At 38.6% G+C, this 21,564-nt stretch overlaps 1 protein-coding gene across 1 annotated transcript in view; it reads left to right on the top strand.

Annotated features, from left to right (window-relative positions):
- The window catches only part of ADCY2 (adenylate cyclase 2), a gene marked incomplete at its 5' end in the record, with an annotated part of 156,214 nt that overhangs the window by 52,587 nt on the left and 82,063 nt on the right, over positions 1-21,564 (top strand). Inside the window, one exon of the mRNA XM_081324024.1 lies at positions 1,277-1,438. Coding sequence (XP_081180150.1) covers positions 1,277-1,438 — 162 coding nt within the window. The remainder of the gene's footprint in view (positions 1-1,276; positions 1,439-21,564) is intronic.

The raw sequence follows: 21,564 nt of genomic DNA, 5'->3' as shown, positions 1-21,564 counted from the left end.
TGCAACAAGGAGGTTGGTACAGCCATAACAAATCCTACTCACCCTTACAATTCAGCTTCAACCACATGGTCTTACAACCAACTGTAGCACAGAACCCTTGGAAGTTATTAGGTCTTCATGGATGACAACTGCCATTCTCCCTTCTGAACATGTGGCTATTGCCACACTTGAAATTTAGGTGGTTATATCTCCAAGAGAAAAATACCCTCATTTTGGGCACATCCAAGTTTTGGTAGTGCACCAGATCAGCCATCACATTCAGGATGATTGTGGATAAGGATTGCTTTGTTACAGACCAACCCAGATTGTTGGGGACAATTAAGCTGACTTTGTAATAATGCCGCTTGGAGTGTGTGTGAAAGCCCTAATAAGCAGGCATATACATAGAATGAAGGCTACTGCTAAGCTTGTAAGCCGCCCTGAGTCTTCGGAGAAGGGCGGGATATAAATGGAATTAAAATAAAATAAAAATAAAATAAAACCTGACATTTGGTAGCATTATCCAGAAGCCAGGACTTCTGAGAATCTGGTGACTTGATATTGGTACTGAATTCTGGGAAAAGAAAGTGGAATTTTTTGAAGACAGTGAAATTGCTTCTCTGTGAGCAGTCTACTCCCAGGTCCCCACCTTATATCCCCTGTCTCTCACTAACTAGATGATATGGTCTACCCCCCAAAATGATATGGTCTGCCCTCATTCCTCTCTCAGTCTCTCTCCTGTACCCCGCAATCCTAATTCCAGAGCCTAGGTTCCACCTGACAAGGCAACTATCCATCACCCATACCTAAGAAGCCTCAACTGTTGTTAACCTAAACCATCTTAATCTAAACCTCAGTTGCTGAATTGACTCTTCCACTTTGTAAAGCACACCAGGACTATAGGAAAAATAAAGAAATCTGAAAACACATGGAAATTGGGTTGTATATCCCTTATTAAAAATGATTTATGAACTTGTACTTAAAAATAATAATAAAAAAACAAGTCTCACCAGGAAACCAAGCTAGACTGGATTGCTAACTATGTTAACTTTGAACAATAGGTTAAATGATATGACAGATGAACTCAGTTCATTCTCCTTGCTTAAACCATAATTCTGGGTAAATGAAATTTGTCAAATTTGCATATCATGCCATGCCAGAACAAATGTGTTTGGTGCATATCAAGGCAGTGTGTATCACACTTTGGACTGTAGCTTATTCCACTTTTATCTAATGCAGTTTTGAAGGTTTTTTGAGTTATTTTTTGATATGAGTTGCTTTTGTCTTCTCTGCACAGGTATCATTTTTCCTATTCATCATTTTTGTCGTCTATACCATGCTGCCCTTCAACATGCAGGATGCAATAATTGCCAGCGTTCTAACCTCTGCATCACATACCATTGTGCTCAGCATCTGTATATCATCCACAGACATCATGAAGGAACAATTGATTTGGCAGGTATGTTTTCAGCAGCATGGGTCATTACATGCAGAACGATTTGATGATTACCTTGGACAGCAAATGTCAGCACTATATAATTAGGAACATGAGAGGATCCGTTATTGTACTTCTGAAAATCATACCTTAGAATTCTACATCTGTTTATATCGGAATATTCTAGTCCTAAATTTCATAGGATCTCTATGTATTTCCTGGATCTGTTAGAAATATTAATTTGTGCAAATTATATGAAAAGTTATTATACTTTATTAACCTTACTAGCAAAAATAACTTCTAGGCAGGCAAAGGCTCTGAACATTTATACCGTACCCTCTCAATTGGCAGTAGCAATTTCAACATAGGGATCAGAGGAGCCCTTTTTCCAAAAGTGAAATCTTCATTCATGGTTGCAGAGACTACTGTATATGGATTAATTTTTGTGGTGTATTTAAGATGAGGAAGTGCGATCTAAAGAAAATGCAGCAATTATTTTCAGGACTTTTCTCTTTTTTGAGAAAAAATCCTTAGAATTGTAAGCCACCCAGAGTCACTTGGTTGAGTTGGGCAGCTATAGAAATTGAATAAATAAATAAAGATTTGAACCTGTGCTGTCTCAGTCAGCAGTCCTCAGCACAGAAATTGCCACAATAATTATATGTGGTGAAGGTATCACTATACTGAAATGGCATCCTTGCTACTTGAGAAATCCTATGTAGAACAACTGATACTACTACTTACCAGAGTGTCTCTCCTATTTGTTGAGGTTTTGCTGATTTTATTTTATTTTTCAAATGCATACTTTCCTTCCCAACATGAGACTGAAAACTAACACCACCCATCCTCCACAACCCTACAAATCAATCCAGTAAAAATGATAATGAAATACAGTTTATGTTTTTGTCAGAATCCATTTATATCTCATTCATAAAGGTATGTTTAAAACATTATCCCTCCCATGGATTCTGCCATCTCCCGAGGAAGAAGGAGAGCATGTGGATTCAGCCTGCCTTAGGTTATTTCAAAGACCAAGGGAAACCTTTTGAACTGGGGGAACAAAGGGGAGGGTTAGGGAAGAAGCCATCTGGCCTGTGTCTCTATTTGAATCTGTAGAGGAAGAAGGCAATAACCATAAAGATTCGAAGTTCCCTTTTTCCCACGAAAGGGATGACACGAAGTAAAATGATGGGAGGCTGACCAAATGGGGTTGAGGGAAGTGGGGTTGAACCGGGAACTCTTTATAAAGTTTCAATTTGTAAAACAATACCAAGTCCTGACTTGTATTTCCACAACCAAACATGTCCTAGTAAAAATTCCTTTTGGACTAGAACTGACTCAAGAGTTTTTGTTTTCCTAAGACGTGGATTGGGGTGGGTCCTGACAGTTTTGTTTCTACTTGATAATTGGGCTGTTCTGAACTGGCTTTATCCCACAAAGGCCTTATCCCGCAAAATAAGTTGGTGTCCCAGAAGGCTGCCTGAGGCAATTGGAAGCCTGGGCAACTGTAGTAAGTCTCTATGTGATATATTGTGGTCCATTTTCTATTAGAAAGGACACATGACAGACCTAATGGGAAATTAGCTTTAACAAGTCCTATCTGCAGATAAACTAAGTCTCTAGTTCAGGGGTCTTCAAACTTGGCCCTTTTATGACTTGTGGACTTCATCTCCCAGAATTCCTCAAGCAGACAAGCTGTCTGAGGAATTCTGGGAGTTGAAGTCCACAAGTCATAAAAGGGCCAAGTTTGAAGACCCTTGTTCTAGTTCTAAAATCTTTCTCATCTTGTATGTGACAGCATCTAGCCAAACTTCTCTTGGCTTAGAAATTAAACTGGGTTGAGCCTTCTTAATGCTTGGATGTTGGCTAAGCAGAAGCCTGAGAATCCTTTTGGTACTGCTAGAGAATGAATGCCAAAGCTGACAACATTAAGACTTGTAGACCTCAACTCCTTGAATTTCCCAGCCAACATGACTGGCTGAGTAATTCTGGAAGTGGAGTCAACAAGTCTTAAAGTTGCAGAAGTTGGATACCTCTGTATTGGAGGGCTGTATCTATGAGGTCACCAGTGTGAAGGACAGTTTATCTTTTAGCTGTTTCTAGATGCTTATTTAGCTCCTTTGTAACACAGTGCCTACTTAAAGAGAAAAGAAGCAGCACTGACATTACTGCCAATCTGCTTTTCTATAATGTATACTATTCTTACTTTTAACAGGGGATTGCTACCCTTAGAAAAAGTAAATCCGATCAGGAAAAAGTAATAGATACAATTATTCCATTCAGTGGAAACCCATTTTACATACTGATGGGCTATTTTCTCTATTTCAAAAATCCACATTTTGTTTTCTAGTCCTTAGAAAAGGTGATATGTTTTTCACAGCATACTCCTTATCTGCAAGAAATTGTACTTGCAGTAGGATAAAACAATAATTCTCCCCAAATGGGCTGTGAGGAACTGCTAGTGTGCCTTAAGAAATAAATTAAATATGAAAGGCTCCTACAACTGCAAAACCTTCATCACTGCTTCAGTGATTCACAAGCCTGGCCTTAATTGTTTCAAATCAGCTTCAACTGGAAGTAAGCAGTCTTTTTTAGCTTTAGGTATGATTGGATTTCTCAAGTAACCTAACCAAAGTTGCAAGATAGATATTGAGACTAGAAAGAGTGCAGAGAAGAGCAACAAAGATGATTAGCGGACCAGAAGGTAAAACATAGAAAGAAGGGAATTGGGTATGTCCAGTTCAATGAAAAGAAGGACTAGGGGTGACATGATAGTAGTGTTCCAATATTTAAGGGTTTGCCACAAAGAAGAGGGGGTCAACCTATTGAACAAGAAGCAATGGATGGAAACTAATCAAGGAAAGAACCCACCTAAAACTAAGGAGAAATTTCCTTACAGTTAGAACAGTTAACCAGTGGAACAACTTGCCTCCAGAAGTTGAGAATGCTCCAACACTGGAAGTTTTAAAGAAGAGATTGGTCAACCATTTGTCTGAAATGGTATAGGGCAGGTATGTTAAACACGTGGCATGTGGGCCGAATGCGGCCCTCGCAGGTCACGCCCACCCCGGCCATGCAAGGGCAAAAAAAGTCCCAATACATCCCAATATGACCTGTGATACAATCAGGTTTTACACACATGGTATAGGATTTCCTGCTTGAGCAAGGGGGTTGGACTAGAAGACCTCCAAGGTCCCTTCCAACTTCATTATTCTGTTATTTCCCTCAGAGGCAGCTGCTTCTTAATGCTGTCACTGACCTTCAGTGACTTCCTTTAAAACAGGAAACATATCTATAGCAGCAGTGCATAGGTTTATGCATATCCAGACTTCAAAAATATGAGCAACCATTAGATTAGAGGACTAGAAAACAAAAGAGTTCATTATATCAATATCTTATTTATACATACACACAATTATGCACACAGTGAATTTTAAACACCATACAATTGCATTTTCTTTAAAAACATAATAATTGGAGGAAATTACTAACAGACTTATTTACAGTCCATAAAAGTGTAAAAATCTAAATGTATAAAAGGGTATTTAAAAGATGACTAATAAAAAAGAAAAAAATGTTAAAAAGAGCCCCCCCCCATCAAGAAAAGAAATAACCAAGAATGAAAGAGAAAATCTGGAAATAAAAATGCAAATTTCAAAATGTTGTTGCCTTGATTTTTAAATATTTATTCAAGTATGTATGTTGTGTGTATATATATATATGTACACACATACACACAAACATACACACATACAATTCAGATTGGAATTGGAACCAACTAAATGAAATCAAGCAAACCAACTTTCCAGTCTTGTCTCTCCAACAAAACAAAACGATTTCAATAATTCAAAGGCTGGGAGCTGACAAATTTAATTAATCCAATTTTTAGAGTTTGGTACACAGATTTTCTCGTAAAAATACACAATCACCTTCACAGCAATCCAGACATGCTATTTCTTACAATCTTCATAAATGACAAGTTCCAGTTTTTTTAAATATCAGGTAACAGCATATTAGTTTCTTCCCCCTGGACCTTATTCACCATAGTAATATTATCTAACTAATAAGCAAATCCCATTGGAAATGCTCAAAGCAGCTGCACTAAGATTCTTTTGTTTATTATATACCCAGTATAGAAAAATGATAAGTGTTTTTTTTCTGAACAATCTTTGAGAGATCTGTAAATCTGAAAAAGAATTTGTACTGAACTAGTTGAATTTTTAAAATCATAGGAATCATACCGTATGCTACATTTCTGAAATAAAGCCTCAAGCTATAGATTTTCCACTAGAGGATTATCCCAAATCTCTGTTCTAATTTTTTTTATAGATTTTATCAGTTTTTATAGGGTTAGGGATAAGGTCAGGTCGAGATTAGGGTTGGGATTTGGGTTAGGGATGGGGATGGGGTTTTTCCAAATAACATTTTCAATATTTAGCAAACAGCATAATGTCTGGGTACATGTATTTAACTAACAATAATAGATATAGTTAATTATAATAAACAATATGTTGATTAATGCTAATATATATTCAAAATTACATATCACGTTCCTTTCTCTCTGACTTGTTTTTCTAGCCATTGATAGAAATTATCCCATGTTCTAAAATACACTGAGTCTTCTTTCTCTTTAATCTTTAAAGTCAATCTATCCATTTCTGCACACACTAAAATTTTCTTAATTAATACTTCTTCAGTTGGTAAGTTTTCAGTTTTCCAATCTTGGCCAAACACAATTCTTGCTGCCGTTAATATGTGTAGTATTAGATATCTGCAATCTTTCTCATAATTACCTCCTATTATTCTTAACAAAAATAATTCTGGTTTAAACTCTATTTGTTTTTTAGTCATTTTCTCCAACCATAAATGTATTTTAACCCCAAAACTTTTTGCTTTGGGGCATGTCCACCAGATATGATAATAAGTACCTGGTCTTTGTTTGCATTTGCAACAGATGTTTGAAGTATTTTTAAACCTTTTTGCTAATCTCACTGGTGTCATATGCCATCTGTAAAACATTTTATATAAGTTTTCTTTATACGACACTGCCTTAGTTAATTTAATATTTCTTTCCCATAACAATCTTCTAATTCCATATTATATCCAAAATTCTTTGCCCATATTATCATTGTTTCTTTTACTTGTTCTTCCTCCATCTTTAAGTTTATCAGAAATCTGTAGAGTTTCTTAATCAACTTTTCATCTGTTTTTAGCATTATCTGATCAAATTCTGTCTGTTCTTTATAAAATCCCATTGTTTTCGCATCTTTTTCATATCTCATTTGAATTTGCAGGTATGGCCACCATGCTAGATCAATACCTTGTTCTTGTACTGTAGATCTTGTCTGTCTTTTAATTTTCCTTCATTGTCCAAAATATCTTTATAAGTCACAACTTTATCGCAGTTAATTAAATTTGGGTAAGCAAAAGCTTCCATTGTTGAAAGCCATTCAGGAATCTTAATATAAATTTTTTATTTTATTTTTTCCCATTCTGAAAGAAGTGCATTCCTTCTAAAGTGGTTTTGAAAGTATCTATATATTTTATTCTTTTCATACCACAGAAAGGCATGCCAACCGATCTGTAGGTCATGCCCCTCTAGGTACAATAGTCTTTTATCTCTAAGCATTATCCATTCGTTAAGCCATATTAGGTTAGTTGCTTGGTAGTATAACCTGCAGTCCAGGAGTTCAAATTCTCCACTGTCTTTTGCTTCTTGTAGCATTTTCACTTTAATTCTGTTCTAAATTTTTATGTAGTGTCTACATTCATTCCTGCTTAAAAATATTTTTAGTAATAATAGATTGCTGGTTTATAATTGCTGGAAACCTTCTCTAATGCACTCAAATTTTCTGTAATTTTGAAGGTTCTGCTGGCACATCAGGGCAACACATCAGGTCCTGGCAACAGAAATACCAAATATTTTAACTGGTTCTGTTGCCATGGGACCATTTTAAACAAGTTGTATTTCTTCCACTATTTCAAAAGTTGCGAAGTATCCTTACCTATTGATTGATTAAGAATGATAAACTCATTTTCAACCTATAATAAAAAAATTACCAGCCATTTTTAATTAGAATTATTCCAAGGCATCAATTTCTCATTAGAACTAAAAACCAATGTTTAAATTGCTTCCAAATAAAGCCCAAATAAGTCTGTCTTTAGTGCAGGAAAAATAACCAAATGTTTACTATAGTTAAAACCAAGAACTTGCCAGGACCTTCGGGATTTCAAATCACAACTCTCAAGTTGAGCCCACAGCAGTAAAAAATCAGTGTCTTCTTATTCAGACTGTTAAAGTTAGCAAATATACCAAAGGCAATTTTTTTTAATCAGAAAACCGTAATTAAAATCATCGCTAACATATTTAGAGTTAAAAGAAAAATCCTAGGTATTTGTTCCTCCCATAGAAACTTAATTATTTTCAAATCTGTTTACTGTCATCTAATATCTGTACAGATTTCTACTGATATGGGACCCCCTAGGGCAGGGGTAGGCAACCTTGGCTCTTTTATGACTCGTGGACTTCAACGCCCAGAATTCCTGAGCCAGCCATGCTGAGGGGGAAAGGGAGAGGTTTCTAAGCTGAGCCATGCTGGCTCAGGAATTCTGGGAGTTGAAGTCCACGAGTCATAAAAGAGCCAAGGTTGCCTACCCCTGCCCTAGGCATACTGATAATATAGGTCATCATCCTAATTAATTTACAGTATGTGATTTATTTCATTTTGACTTAGCTGTTTCATGCATCCTATCTGTTGTGATTTGTTGGTAAACCCAAATAATGGCTTAAAGTAATTTATGAAGTTAGACAGAATCAAAATAGTTGTTAATCACATAATGGACACTTAAGGAGCTGAGTTTTTTTTTCATGTACTAAATGAACCAAAATGAAGGCAAAGAAGGTTTGGATCAAGATTCTGGCATTCAGACAGAACCGCTCTCACTGATAGTAAGAGGTCCTGTCGCGGTTAGCAGGATCCAAATCCACATTGCCCTGCCTCTTTTGCCACTTTCCTTTAATGGGATTCAAAGATCAGCCATGAAATTATATGCAGCATTTCTAGTTTAGCACTAAAATTAAGCTGTCAGAATAACTTAAAAAAAAACCTTGAAGCCATTAAAAATCAGTATATTTCAGCTATCAGGAATCCAGCAGAGTGCCACAAAGTTTCTTGTGAAGAATGTAAATGGTGTATTAGGAAAACAGAACTTGTAGTGTGTTTAGATATGAGCAAATTCCAATCTATATATTAAAAATTGCTAATATCAATTATGTTTAAATATGGGTAGATATTAAAAAGATAATGTATAAGTAAACTATATTAATTATGATCAGTAAATTTACATAATCAAGTTGAATACCCACTGAGCCAGTTAGTAAACAAAGCTAGTTTGATGTGGTGATTAAAGTACCAGGCTAGAAACTGGAAGTCCATGAGGTGCTCTTGTTCTGCTTTAACCACAAAGCCAGTTAGGTGACTTTGAGCCAGGTAACCTCTCTCTCAGCCATAGGAAGTAGGCAAGGGCAAACCATTGCTGAAAATTGCAGGGAATTTTCCAGGTAGTTGCCAGGAATCAAAGCTTACTCAAAGGTAAAAATAATAATTTTAAAAAATGGTAAAATACTTACACATTTTTGTTGTAATCTACATGAGTGAATTCCTGTTCATTATAAAAAAAATAGTTTTGACATTGGAGAAATAGGAGAGCAGGCACCCACCTTGACCTCATCCAAGGCTGGATGAGCGGGGATAATTTTTATACAGGTACTCTCAGTTAATGACCAGGAACTCCACTGATAAGTGATAAATCATAAAGCAAAAAAAATTACATGACTGTGCTGACGTGCAGTTCCAGCAGCTGTGATTGTTAAGTGAATCGTGTGTGGTCGTTAAGCACAACATGACTGTGACTTAAGACTTCTGTTGGCTTCCTCATTGACTTATCTTACCTGAAGCTGGCAGTGAAGATTAAAAATGGTGATCATGTCACCTTAGGGCATTGCAGTTCTTGCAGTTTTTCTCTGGTTGCTAAGCAGATCAAAATCAAATCACAATCATGTGACTGCAGAGATGCTGTGATAGCTACAACTTTGAGGATTGGCCATAAGGTTCCTTGTTCAGCATTATTGTAACTTTGAACGGTGGCTGAATTATTGACTGCTAAATGAGAACTACCCATATTTGGTTCTTTAGCTCAGTATAATGGACTGAGGCTATGCATGATAGAATATAACTATGTATCATCTTTGCTCTACAAGCTGTAGTAGCTCCCAGTAGATTTCTGGGTGCAATTTAATATGCTGGTTGTTACCTATAAAGTCTTACACGACAAAGGGTTAGATGATTTGTGACTCTGCCTGTCTCTGCCTCTGCTCACCATGCCAGAATTGATTGGCTGCCATGACCCAGGTCCTATTAGACAGTGTCATCTTGTGGGAACTAGGGGTCATATCTTCCCTGTCGCTGTGCCTGCCCCATGGAAGAGCATTGTCACAGAGAACCAGATGGCCCCTGACCCTGTTCATCTTTCATAAAGTATTAAAGATATGGATGTACTCACAGGTATTTCGGCTGGGAGGTTAAGCAAGTCCTTATCTGTCTGTTTTGTTTTAATGAGTGGAAAGGAGGTTTGTTGTGTTTTTTTACTCCGAGCATACATGACTGCATTCTTTTGAATATTGATTTTGTGACTGTGCTACTTTTTTAAAAAATTTCAATTTCTGTTTATCAACTAGAGTCATCTTGGTGAGATAGGTGGGTATGTAAATTGTTTCAATATATAAATAAAATAATAAGTTAAAAATTCTGGCTGCTCAGCTATTTCAATAATAGTATATTGGATTTAGCTTTCATTTCCTGCAAAATAGCTGACCAGTGAAATTTCAAGGATTTTAAAGGAGTTACAGTCATGGCCGAAATTATTGGCACCCCAGAATATTTTCCAGAAAATCAAGTGTTTCTCACAGAAAAGTATTGCAGGAACACATGTTTTGCTATACACAGGTTTATTCCCTTTGTGTGTATTGGAACACAACAAAAAAGGGAGGAAAAAAAGCAAATTGGACATAATGTCAAACAAAACTCCAAAAATGGGCCGGACAAAATTATTGGCACCCTTTCAAAATTGTGGGTAAATAAGATTGTTTCAAGCATGTGATGCTCCTTTAAACTCACCTGGGGCAAGTAACAGGTGTGGGCAATATAAAAATCACACCTGAAAGCAGATAAAAAGGAGAGAAGTTCACTTAGTCTTTGCATTGTGTGTCTGTGTGTGCCACGCTAAGCATGGACAACAGAAAGAGGAGAAGAGAACTGTCTGAGGACTTGAGAACCAAAATTGTGGACAAATATCAACAATCTCAAGGTTACAAGTTCATCTCCAGAGATCTAGATTTGCCTTTGTCCACAGTGTGCAACATTATCAAGAAGTTTGCAACCCATGGCACTGTAGCGAATCTCCCTAGTCGTGGACAGAAGAGAAAAATTGATGAAAGGTTGCAACGCAGGATAGTCCGGATGGTGGATAAGCAGCCCCAAACAAGTTCCAAAGGAATGCAAGCTGTCCTGCAGGCTCAGGGAGCATCAGTGTCAGTGTAAACTATCCGTCTACATTTAAATGAAATGAAACTCTATGGCAGGAGACCCAGGAGGACCCCACTGCTGACACAGAGACATAAACAAGCAAGATTACAGTTTGCCAAAATGTATTTGAGTAAGCCAAAATCCTTCTGGGAAAATGTCTTGTGGACAGATGAGACCAAGATAGAGCTTTTTGGTAAAGCACATCATTCTACTGTTTACCGAAAATGAAATGACGCCTACAAAGAAAAGAACACAGTACCTACAGTGAAATATGGTGGAGGTTCAATGATGTTTTGGGGTTGTTTTCCTGCCTCTGGCACTGGGTGCCTTGAATGTGTGCAAGGCATCATGAAATCTGAGGATTACCAAAGGATTTTGGGTCGCACTGTAGAGCCCAGTGTCAGAAAGCTGGGTTTGCGTCCGAGATCTTGGGTCTTGCAGCAGGACAATGACCCCAAACATACGTCAAAAAGCATCCAGAAATGGATGGCAAGAAAGTGCTGGAGAGTTCTGAAGTGGCCAGCAATGAGTCCAGATCTGAATCCCATTGAACACCTGTGGAGAGATCTTAAAATTGCTGTTGGGAAAAGGCGCCCTTCCAATAAGAGAGACCTGGAGCAGTTTGCAAAGGAAGAGTGGTCCAAAATTCCGGGTGAGAGGTGTAAGAAGCTTATTGATGGTTATAGGAAGCGACTGATTTCAGTTATTTTTTCCAAAGGGTGTGCAACCAAATATTAAGTTAAGGGTGCCAATAATTTTGTCCGGCCCATTTTTGGAGTTTTTTATTTATTTTTATTTTATTTTTATTTTAATTCCATTTATATCCCGCCCTTCTCCAAAGACTCAGGGCGGCTTACAAGCTTAGCAGTTTTGTTTGACATTATCTCCAATTTGCTTTTTTTCCTCCCTTTTTTGTTGTGTTCCAATACACACAAAGGGAATAAACCTGTGTATAGCAAAACATGTGTTCCTGCAATACTTTTCTGTGAGAAATACTTGATTTTCTGGAAAAATTTCTGGGGTGCCAACAATTTCGGCCATGACTGTATACTCCTAAAGGAGTTAGTACATGGATCTTTTACATATCCTCCATCAGTCCAGAAACTGCTTTTATGTTCCTGGCAGAGATTTACTTTCATGGAGGAAGAGGAACGGATTTCCCATAGAGGTCTAAGACAATTGTCTATCTGGCTTCTCGTGACATCTAAAAAGGATCCCTCAATATAACAAAATAACAGTGTTGAAAGGGACCTTGGATGTCTTCTAGCCCAACCCCCTACTCAGGCAGGAAACCCTATACCAATTCAGACAAATAGTTGACCAAACTCTTCTTAAAAACTTCCAGTGTTGGAGCACCCACAACTTCTGGAGGCAAGTAATTCCCCTGATTAATTATTCTGTCAGGAAATTTCTCCTTAGTTCTAGGTTGCTTCTCTCCTTGATTAGTTTCCATCCATTGCTTCTTGTCCTGCCTTCGGGTGCTTTGGAGATTAGCTTGACTCCCTCTGCATTGTGGCAGCTCCTGAGATATTGGAACACTGCTATCATGTCACCCCTAGTCCTTCATTAAACTAGACATACCCAATTCCAGCAACGGTTTTTATGTTTTAGCCCCTCCCTGATGATCTTTGTTGCTCTTCTCTGTACTCTTTCTAGAGTCTCAACATCTTTTTTACATCGTGGTGACCCAAACTGGATGCAGTATTCCAAGTGTGGCCTTACCAAGGCATTGTAAAGTGGTATTAACACTTCACATGATCTTGATTCTATCTCTCTGTTAATGCAGCCTACAACTGTGTTGACCTTTTTGGCAGCTGCAGTGCACTACATGTGTGCTGTATGCATATCATGCATGTATACAGGTACTCTAAAAGCAAGCTCTTTTCTCTGTGATGCTGTTGGAGAACCACAAAATATTGTTGTTGTTAGTTGCGAAGTCGTCTCCGACCCATCGCGACCCTATGGACAATGTTCCTCCAGGCCTTCCTGTCCTCTACCATCTTCTGGAGTCCATTTAAGCTCACGCCTACTGCTTCAGTGACTCCATCCAGCCACCTCATTCTCTGTCGTCCCCTTCTTCTATTGCCCTCAATCTTTCCCAGCATTAGGCTCTTCTCCAGTGAGTCCTTCCTTCTCATTAGGTGGCCAAAGTATTTGAGTTTTAGCTTCAGGATCTGGCCTTCTAAAGAGCAGTCAGGGTTGATCTCTAGGACTGACCGGTTTGATCGCCTTGCAGTCCAAGGGACTCGCAAGACTCTTCTCCAGCACCATAGTTCAAAGGCTTCAATTCTTTGGCGCTCAGCCTTTCTTATGGTCCAGCTTTCACTGCCATACATTGCAACTGGGAAGACCATAGCCTTGACTATACGCACTTTTGTTGACAGGGTCATGTCTCTGCTTTTTAGTGTGCTGTCTAGATTTGCCATGGCTTTCCTCCCAAGGAGCAAGCGTCTTTTAATTTCTTGGCTACAGTCCCCATCTGCAGTGATCTTGGTGCCCAGGAAAATAAAATCTGTCACTACCTCCATTTCTTCCCCATCTATTTGCCAGGAATTGAGAGGGCCAGATGCCATGATCTTGGTTTTCTTAATGTTTAGTTTCAACCCAAGTTTTGCACTCTCCTTCTTCACTCGCAACAAGAGGCTCTTTAGTTCCTCTTCACTTTCTACCATTAGAGTGGTATCATCTGCATATCTTAGGTTGTTGATGTTTCTTCCGGCAATCTTAATTCCAACTTTTGATTCATCTAGCCCTGCCTTTCTCATGATGTGCTCTGCATATAAGTTAAATAGGCAAGGCGACAGTATACAGCCTTGCCGGACTCCTTTCCCAATTTTGAACCAATCAGTGGTTCCGTGTCCAGTTCTCACTGTTGCTTCTTGGCCTGCATATAGGTTTCTCAAGAGACAAATAAGATGGTCTGGTATGCCCATCTCTTTAAGGACTTGCCACAGTTTGTTATGATCCACACAATCAAAGGCTTTAGCATAGTCAATGAAGCAGAAGTAGATGTTTTTCTGGAACTCTCTAGCTTTCTCCATGATCCAGCGTATGTTAGCAATTTGATCTCTAGTTCCTCTGCCTCTTCGAAATCCTGCCTGTACTTCTGGTAGTTCTCGATCCACATACTGCTGGAGTCTAGCTTGTAGAATTTTAAGCATAACTGTAAACTGATCTTTTCCAATCCTGTGGCCACTGTTGAGTTTTCCAAATTTGCTGGCAAATTGAGTGTAGCACTTTTACTGCATCATCTTTTAAGATTTTGAATAGCTCAGCTGGAATACTGTCACCTCCACTAGCTTTGTTGTTGCTCAGCTTTTCTAAGGCCCACTTCACTTCACATTCTAGGATGTCTGGCTCGAGGTCAGTGACCACCTCATTGTGATTATCAGGGACATTAAGCTCATTCTTGTATAGTTCTTCTGTGTAATTTTGCCACCTCTTCTTAATCTCTTCTGCCTCTGTTAGATCCCTGCCATTTTGGTCCTTTATCATGCCCATTTTTGCATGAAACGTTCCCTTCATCTCTCCAATTTTCTTGAAAAGATCTCTGGTCCTCCCTATTCTATTGTTTTCTTCTGTTTCTTTGCATTGTTCATTTAAGAAGGCATTCTTATCTCTTCTAGCTATTCTTTGGAATTCTGCATTTAATTGGGCATATCTTTCTTTTTCTCCCTTGCCTTTCGCTTCCCTCCTTTCCTCAGCTATTTGCCATTTTGCTTTCTTACATTTCTTTTTCTTTGGGATGGTTTTGGTTGCTACCTGTTGTACAATGTTGCGAACCTCTGTCCATAGTTCTTCAGGCACTCTGTCTATCAGATCTAATTCCTTAAATCTATTTGTCACCTCTACTGTATATTCAACAGGGATATGATTTAATTCATACCTGACTGGCCTAGCGCTTTTCCCTACTTTCTTTAATTTAAGCCTAAACTTTGCAACAAGAAGCTCATGGTCTGAGCCACAATCAGCTCCTGGTCTTGTTTTTACTGACTGTATAGAGCTTCTCCATCTTTGGCTGCAGAGCATATAGTCAATCTGATTTCTGTGTTGACCGTCTGGTGATGTCCATGTGTAAAGCCGTCTCTTGGGTTGTTGGAAAAGAGTGTTTGCTATGACCATCGTATTCTCTTGACAAAATTCTATCAGCCTGTGCCCTGCTTCATTTTGTACTCCAAGGCCAAACTTGCCTGTTATTCCAGTTATCTTTTGGCTTCCTACTTTAGCAAAATATTAGAAGAGGATTAATGAACAAAAACATCTAACCTAGAAAAACGTGTCCATAAAAGCAATTTTGGAGTTAAGTAGGAAGTGGATAAAAGTGTTTCTGGAGCAGGGAGTGAAGAAGACATTCCATTTGCCTGAATAGCATGTTCCTTGGTATTTGTGACTTGTGGAATTAGACTTTCTTACTACATCTAGTTGAGGATGAGAACAAATCAGATTGTCTTTCCCTTGATAGTAAAAGTCAGTATGTAAACAAAATGGCATTAAAGCAACAGTCAGTTTGGATAGCAAACTAATGAAAGGGGTTTGGAAGTAGGAGGGAAATTAATGTTCAGTGTCACGGCAAGTGCAGTCCTACCACAGAGTCAATTAATTTAGAGATGTACAGAAGAAACCTGTTGCTTGGAGCACTTTAGCTTGTGCTGAAATATATCTGTGTTTCAAAGATGTGTGATATTGAGGCATCTATATAATCAAGATAGAGTAAAGCACCACTTTCCAAAGAAGTTAAATTTTCCTTTATCTAATTTAGCATGAGTTCACTTTTTTAAAAGACTTAAGTATCTGTTTTCCCTTAAACACTCCAGTAAACTATTCAATTTTTTGTGCATTTGTTACTTTCCAGACAAAGTGATAAAAAAGATAATTTGCCAAAGCAAAACCAATAAATATTGTTAAATGGCCATGTTTTTTTTATTTAAGAACTTTATAAGGGGAAAACGTTGTGTGCTTAACTTTATTTTTCTGTCAAATGAGGACCTGTGTACCAGCTCTGTTCTCAATCTCTGAGACAGTATTGTTCTTTAGTGAACGTAATATGAAAATCCCCTTCATGGATTACTGCCTTGTCGTGGCGAAGGGGCTTGCGTAATTCAATGAAGCTATGAGCTATGCCGTGCAGGGCCACCCAAGACGGACAGGTCATAGCAGAGAGTTCTGACAAAACGTGATCCACTGGAGAAGGAAATGGCAACCCACTCCAGTATCTTTGCCATGAAAACCCTATGGACAGTACCAAAAGGCAAAACGATATGACGCTGGAAGATGAGCCCCTCAGGTCGGAAGGCGTCCAATATGCTACTGGGGAAGAGCAGAGGGCTAGTACTAGTAGCGCCAGAAAGAATGAAGCGACTGGGCCAAAGCCGAAAGGACGCTCAGCTGTGGATATGTCTGGTGGTGAAAGGAAAGTCCGATGCTGTAAAGATTTTTTCTCCATAGGAACCTGGAATGTAAGATCCATGAATCAAGGCAAGCTGGACGTGGTCAAACAAGAGATGACAAGACTGAACATCGACATCTTAGGTATCAGCGAACTAAAATGGACAGGAATGGGTGAATTTAATTCAGGTGACCATCAGGTATACTACTGCGGGCAAGAATCCCTCAGAAGAAATGGAGTAGCCTTCATAGTCAATAAAAGAGTAGGAAAAGCAATACTGGGATACAATCCTCAAAATGACAGAATGATCTCAGTTCGAATCCAAGGCAAACCATTCAATATCACAGTAGTCCAAGTCTATGCTCCAACCACCGGTGCTGAAGAGGATGAAATTGACCGGTTCTATGAAGCCCTACAGCACCTTATAGAACTAACACCAAAAAATGATGTCCTTATCATCATGGGGGATTGGAATGCTAAAGTAGGAAGCCAAAAGATAACCGGAATAACAGGCAAGTTTGGCCTTGGAGTACAAAATGAAGCAGGGCACAGGCTGATAGAATTTTGTCAAGAGAATACGATGGTCATAGCAAACACTCTTTTCCAACAACCCAAGAGACGGCTCTACACATGGACATCACCAGACGGTCAACACAGAAATCAGATTGACTATATGCTCTGCAGCCAAAGATGGAGAAGCTCTATACAGTCAGTAAAAACAAGACCAGGAGCTGACTGTGGCTCAGACCATGAGCTTCTCGTTGCAAAGTTTAGGCTTAAACTGAAGAAAGTAGGGAAAAGCAACAGGCAAATCAGGTATGAATTAAATCATATCCCCATTGAATATACAGTAGAGGTGACAAATAGATTTAAGGAATTAGATCTGATAGACAGGATGCCTGAAGAACTATGGACAGAGGTTCGCAACATTGTACAAGAGGTAGCAACCAAAACCATCCCAAAGAAAAAGAAATGCAAGAAAGCAAAATGGCTGTCTGAGGAAGCTTTGCAAATAGCTGAGGAAAGGAGGGAAGCAAAAGGCAAGAGAGAAAAAGAAAGATACGCCCAATTGAATGCAGAATTCCAGAGAATAGCTAGAAGAGATAAGAATGCCTTCTTAAATGAACAGTGCAAAGAAATAGAAGAAAACAATAGAATAGGGAGGACCAGAGATCTTTTCAAGAAAATTGGGGAGATGAAGGGAACGTTCAATGCAAAAATGGGCATGATAAAGGACCAAAATGGCAGGGACCTAACAGAGGCAGAAGAGATTAAGAAGAGATGGCAAAATTACACAGAAGAACTATACAAGAATGAGCTTAATGTCCCTGATAATCACAATGAGGTGGTCACTGACCTCGAGCCAGACATCCTAGAATGTGAAGTGAAGTGGGCCTTAGAAAAGCTGAGCAACAACAAAGCTAGTGGAGGTGACAGTATTCCAGCTGAGCTATTCAAAATCTTAAAAGACGATGCAGTAAAAGTGCTACACTCAATTTGCCAGCAAATTTGGAAAACTCAACAGTGGCCACAGGATTGGAAAAGATCAGTTTACATTCCAATTCCAAAGAAAGGCAGTGCCAAAGAATGTTCAAACTATCGCACCATTGCACTCATTTCTCATGCTAGTAAAGTTATGCTTAAAATCCTACAAGCTAGACTCCAGCAGTATGTGGATAGAGAACTACCAGAAGTACAGGCAGGATTTCGAAGAGGCAGAGGAACTAGAGATCAAATAGCCAACATACGCTGGATCATGGAGAAAGCTAGAGAGTTCCAGAAAAACATCTACTTCTGCTTCATTGACTATGCTAAAGCCTTTGATTGTGTGGATCATAACAAACTGTGGCAAGTTCTTAAAGAGATGGGAGTACCAGAACATCTTATTTGTCTCTTGAGAAACCTATATGCGGGCCAAGAAGCAACAGTGAGAACTGGACACGGAACCACTGATTGGTTCAAAATTGGGAAAGGAGTCCGGCAAGGCTGTATACTGTCGCCTTGCCTATTTAACTTATATGCAGAGCACATCATGAGAAAGGCAGGGCTAGATGAATCAAAAGTTGGAATTAAGATTGCTGGAAGAAATATCAACAACCTAAGATATGCAGATGATACCACTCTAATGGCAGAAAGTGAAGAGGAACTGAAGAGTCTCTTGTTGCGAGTGAAGAAGGAGAGTGCAAAAGTTGGGTTGAAACTAAACATTAAGAAAACCAAGATCATGGCATCCGGCCCTCTCAATTCCTGGCAAATAGATGGGGAAGAAATGGAGGTAGTGACAGATTTTATTTTCCTGGGCTCCAAGATCACTGCAGATGGGGACTGTAGTCAAGAAATTAAAAGACGCTTGCTCCTCGGGAGGAAAGCCATGGCAAATCTAGATAGCACACTAAAAAGCAGAGACATCACCCTGTCAACAAAAGTGCGTATAGTCAAGGCTATGGTCTTCCCAGTTGCAATGTATGGCAGTGAAAGTTGGATCATAAGAAAGGCTGAGCGCAAAAGAATTGAGGCCTTTGAACTCTGGTGCTGGAGAAGACTCCTGCGAGTCCCTTGGACTGCAAGGCGATCAAACCGGTCAGTCCTAGAGGAGATCAACCCTGACTGCTCTTTAGAAGGCCAGATCCTGAAGCTAAAACTCAAATACTTTGGCCACCTAATGAGGAGGAAGGACTCACTGGAGAAGAGCCTAATGCTGGGAAAGATTGAGGGCAATAGAAGAAGGGGACGACAGAGAATGAGGTGGCTGGATGGAGTCACTGAAGCAGTAGGCGTGAGCTTAAATGGACTCCAGAAGATGGTAGAGGACAGGAAAGCCTGGAGGAACATTGTCCATAGGGTCGCGATGGGTCGGACACGACTTCGCAACTAACAACAACAACAAAAATATGAAAATAACACAGCAAACTGGTAGGTTTGGGGAAGTTTTCCATATGTTATTATCATTGCATTGATTATGGAAAGTTCAAGTCAATGTGCAAACAAAGGTCTCACAATATTCATGTTTTAATTTAGAGTGTTCTTTTTAAAAGGAAACTCATAGTCCTCCTTCTGTTTTTAAAAGGCCTAATTTTAATCATCACTAAATGCACTATCTATAAGTCATTATCATATGAAGCAAAATATATTCAGGAATCCTTCACTCACAGCATTCATTTTTTTAGACTGAATAATTTTAAGTGTTTCTGAATGAACTGGTATGGGCATAATATCATGTTCACACAATATATATGATGGGGAACATGCTTATACCTTCTCCCACACAAATAATGCACCATTTGTAAAGGGTTTTTTCCCCCCCCAAAATAATTTTCTTTTAAAATGGCAGAGTAATCTTAGGTTAGTATAGAGATTAAGGTAGCTAACCTTAACAGAAAATTGCAAGAACTGCAAGAACTAGGCAGAGAGGTCTAAAACATTCTTTACACCTTGGGAAGTATGATAACATTTAGAAATAGCTCGTGTAAACACCTCCTTGATTCATATAAGTATAAGAAGGAGGGGAGGAATAACATAATCATCAGACTTGGAAAAATTCTACCATAGCTAATCTCAATAAAGTATTGCTTTAGTCACCCTGTGTTGATTTTGTGCTTTAGTGTATCTATGAGGCTGTCACTAGCTGAGAACATAATAATAGAAGACAGATTGATGTTGTTTTTCTTTTCTAATCTTCTGGGGGGTGGGGGTGGGGAGAGCAGATCTTCTTAAATTCAAGTCCATTTTCCTTCCATCATTAAATCCAACATATTTATATCAGAATAAATCATATTTACATCAGAATCATGCATACATATTCTAGGGTCCACAACTAATCATGTGCTGACCTGTGGATGTTGAACAGGCCTGAAGGAAAGAACAGCTCTCTTTGTTTGAGGTAATTTCTATTTTCCATCTAAACACACAGTGATCTAAAAACACACTATTATGTTGACTTCATCATGTCTTGAAACAAAGTAAGATGGAGTTACCCAGAAGAGCATACTTCCGAAGGCAAACATTGTCTTTACTGTTCGTAGTTAAAATCAGTAGAGCAAAAAATGAGTTGAATTTAGTACTTCAGGATTGTCCCCAATTATTTACTTCTCATTTGCTGTTTGTTAATTATAGTAAATAATTGCTATTCATTAATTTTATATTATATTATGGAATATTAAGATGCTGTATATTTAACATGCAGGAGTGCTTCTTTTATGTCCATAACCTCAGTCTCAAGGACTAGTTTTTCACATTAATATAAAAAAGATATCAATGAATGTGTACACACCTGCTCCTTGTGAAGAAATTATCCTGTGTGACAATCTCTCTCTCTTTCATACACACCTATCCATAACCACACACACAACCACACACACAGACACACACAAAGAGAGAGGGAGAGAGGATGATTTTTTCCACAAGTAATCTGTAACAAGAATGTAACTATTTTTTTCTTAGCTTTAATACAAAAACCTCCCAAATCAATTTCTTGTTTAGTCTTCCTTCTCAGCCCCCTGTGTGCCACAAGAGTTCCTTTTAGTCTGTGCTCATTATCCTAATTTAAAATGGATGTGAGTGGTTTGAGTGTTTTGTTTGGCAAAATTGTTTTTTTTCCTTGAGCAAACATCAACATGCATGTTGAGTTAAATGAGCAACAGTTCAGTTCATGCTGTGTGTAGATATGTGCCTAAATGTATTATTTATCTTGCCTCAATCTAGAATTGTGGGAGTGCCAAATTAACCAGAGCAGAGGAGGCAGCTGTTGTGAGATGGTGGGAAAAATACTGCCGCTCTCTTGTCTTGTCTACATTGGCCCAGCACTCTTAGTGTGCAGCATACTTTGGAGTGCAGACTTTTCACTGATTAGCTTCAGGCTTGGGATGCTTCTGACTAGGTAGTTGTAGTGCTGCAAACTAGAAAGCATTTTTTAAGGTTTGTCAAATAGGAGTTGTGGACGATGTGGGGTAGTGAAAGAATAAGGAATAACAAACTCCCTGAGACTGTATAATTTTGTTGCGAGCAAAGCATAACAGCAAGTCTTCTCTGGAACCTCTCCCCCATGCAAAGTATAGGCAGAGTATCACATAAAACCATTTTTCATTATCTGAGTAGAGATGCATATTTGTAGAATACTCATGCCTTGAAGAAAAATACATTCACAGAGAAAATCTAGTTCTTTTTTCATGCCTTTGGGACAG

Source organism: Vipera berus (genome assembly GCF_964194415.1).
Source record: "Vipera berus genome assembly, chromosome: 3".
Classification (NCBI taxonomy): domain Eukaryota; kingdom Metazoa; phylum Chordata; class Lepidosauria; order Squamata; family Viperidae; genus Vipera; species Vipera berus.
This window is presented reverse-complemented; position numbering and strand designations above follow the sequence as displayed.